Source organism: Colobus angolensis, unplaced genomic scaffold (genome assembly GCF_000951035.1).
Source record: "Colobus angolensis palliatus isolate OR3802 unplaced genomic scaffold, Cang.pa_1.0 Scaffold245, whole genome shotgun sequence".
NCBI classification, from domain to species: Eukaryota; Metazoa; Chordata; class Mammalia; order Primates; family Cercopithecidae; genus Colobus; species Colobus angolensis.
Window position 1 is genome coordinate 2,221,470 of NW_012115655.1, and position 2,547 is coordinate 2,224,016.

Genomic DNA, 2,547 nt, shown 5'->3' on the forward strand with positions numbered 1-2,547 from the left:
AGACAGTTTCACTCTGTCACCCAGGCTGGAGTGCAGTGGTGCAATCTTGGCTCACTGCAACCTCCGCCTCCCAGGTTAAAGCAATTTTCCTGCCTCAGCCTCCTGAGCTAGGACTACAGGCATGCACCACCATGCCTGGCTAATTTTTTTGTACTTTTAGTAGAGATGGGGTTTTACCATGTTGGCCAGGCTGGTCTCGAACTCCTGACCTCAGGTGATCTGCCCACCTTGGCCTCCCAAAGTGCTGAGATTACAGATGGGAGCCACCGTGCCCAGCCGGGTACATATTTCTCTGCTTCGTTTCTTCACATTTTCCCCAAAATGTAGCTTTAAGTTGTATTTTAACAGAAAGTCTGCAGTTTATCTTTTTTGACACATGGATTAAGATTCTATATATCTCCTTTTAGTAAGGCATGATATAATTATAGTGATTTTATTTTCTCCACAAGCAAAATCTGAACATGTGATCCTAACATCAATGGTAATCGTACAGAACCTTTGAATCTGGAGCTCTCCCACAAAATTAACAGGTGTGCCTGCTGCTTCGCTGTTCCACCTATAATAGAATCATATGATAAGTACAGTTTGTGCTAATGACTTTCCTCTTGTTATCTGGCAAACCTCTGAAAGGCTTTGCAAGGTAATTTATGACCTCTTTAGAAACCTTGCTTATAGGCAGTGGTCCCACCTGTGCCACCTTGCATTTGATGGCCTGTTTCTGCCTGGCGGCTCCTCACTTTGTCCATTTATCTGCTGTGCTATCCTGTGGTTCTCACATGTTCACTTTCTCATTATCTAAACCATTATAAGCAGTATTTCAGCCAGGCACGGTGGCTCACGCCTGTAATCCCAGCACTTGGGAGGCCAAGACAGGCGGATCCATTGAGCTCAGGAGTTCGAGACCAGCCTGGGCAACAGTCTAAACCTCATCTCTACAAAAAACACAAAAAAATCGTCAGGGTATGGTGGCATGCACCTGTGGTCCCAGCTACTTAGGAGGCCAAGGCGGGAGGATCTCTTGAGCCTGGGAGTTGAGTCAAGACTGCAGTGAGCCGAGATCACACCACTGCACTGCAGCCTGGATGACAGAGTGAGATCCTGTCTCAAAAAAAAAAAAAAAAATCATTTTTCCATGTTTAATCTTTCTTTTGGTTCTGTATTAACTTCAGGCTAGAATATTTGTCTCATTATCATGTTTGCCTCCCCTGCCCTTTCCTTCAGGTCTACTCTAAGGTGTGAAGCCACAGGCATTTCAAACCTGTCCTTTTTCTCCTCTTCTATTTCTGATTTTCCCTTTGATAACCTCTCTTATTTGACAGTTCGTTGGTTGGTTCTTTTATACAGCAGGAAAAAACAAAGGTACAGAAGAGAGAAATCTGGCATCTGGCAGTCTTGGGTTTTTAATCTGATGCCATTACTTGCTAGCTGGATCATCTTGGCCAAGTGGCTTAACCTTATAAATTAAAATTCTTTTTCACTTGTGAAGTAGAGCTATAATACAGATTAAATTATGTTTCAAATATTGCTATTGACAAATTATTAATAAGTTGATAGAAGCTGCAAAACTGAATGTGAAACAGTAGAGAGCATCCATTTTTCACGAAGGCTGAAATCTGAAGTACAAAACAGTCTTCTAGGTGGGAGGCAAGAGACATAAAGAGTTACAGACTTCGCGCTCAACCCCCTCCTTTTTCAGATGGGAGAAGTGAAGTGACAAATATGAGGTTGTCATCATTCAACAGTGCCTGGGACAAGAGCCTGGGCCTGTGAAAGTGGCAGCCACAGGTGAAGGCTTGTCCATCAGCCTTTTTCCCCAGGTGCAGCTCAGGAGGCCCAGGACGCTCCCACTCTCCTGCTCCCAGGCACTATAGCAGCCTGACCTCAGCTTGTGACCCAGCTGGCTGTTTGGGTGTTTTAGATGCCTCCTGCTCTCCCAGCTCCCTAGCCCTGGCCAACGGCCTCTGCATGTGATTGCCATCCATCCGGGATGCAGAATGGCGGCCCTCACAGCCTCCTTCCACCATCGAATTCTGCCCTTGCCAGCTAACATCTATATTCCAAATCTGATCTCCCAGAGTCCCAGATGAACGGAGCCACCAGGGGCCATGCAGTGTGATCCTCTTGGGATAAGCTGAGGAAACAGATACAGGTGCCTGTGATTTGCAAAACTACAGCTGCTGTCCCTACTATTTACCTTGGGATCCAAGCACTGTTCAGGCCCAGAGATTTCACTGATGAAAACCTAGGGACATAATGAACCAGTCAACAAGATTCCCTAGCTATGGAATAATAAAAAGAGCAAAGAAAGAGCAATAGAATCAGATTAATCTGGCTTCGAATCTGGATTCTACCAATTTCCACCTGAGTGGACACTGAGCAAGTTTTTTGTTTTTGTTTTTTTGTTTTGTTTTGTTTTTAGATAGAGACTCACTCTGTCACCCAGGCTGGAGTGCAGTGGTGAGATTTCAGCTCACTGCAACCTCCACCTCCTGGGTTCAAGTGATTCTCCTGCCTCAGCCTCCCGAGTAGCTGGAATTACAGGCGCTC

The 2,547-nt window shown here is 45.4% G+C and overlaps 1 protein-coding gene across 1 annotated transcript in view; it reads left to right on the forward strand.

The window, feature by feature from the left end:
• HTR3D (5-hydroxytryptamine (serotonin) receptor 3D, ionotropic) overlaps positions 1–2,087 on the forward strand; it is a 10,037-nt gene extending 7,950 nt beyond the window's left edge. Inside the window, 1 exon segment of the mRNA XM_011945860.1 lies at positions 1,919–2,087. Within this exon segment, the coding sequence (XP_011801250.1) occupies positions 1,919–2,087 (169 nt within the window).
• Positions 2,088–2,547: the final 460 nt, after the last annotated feature.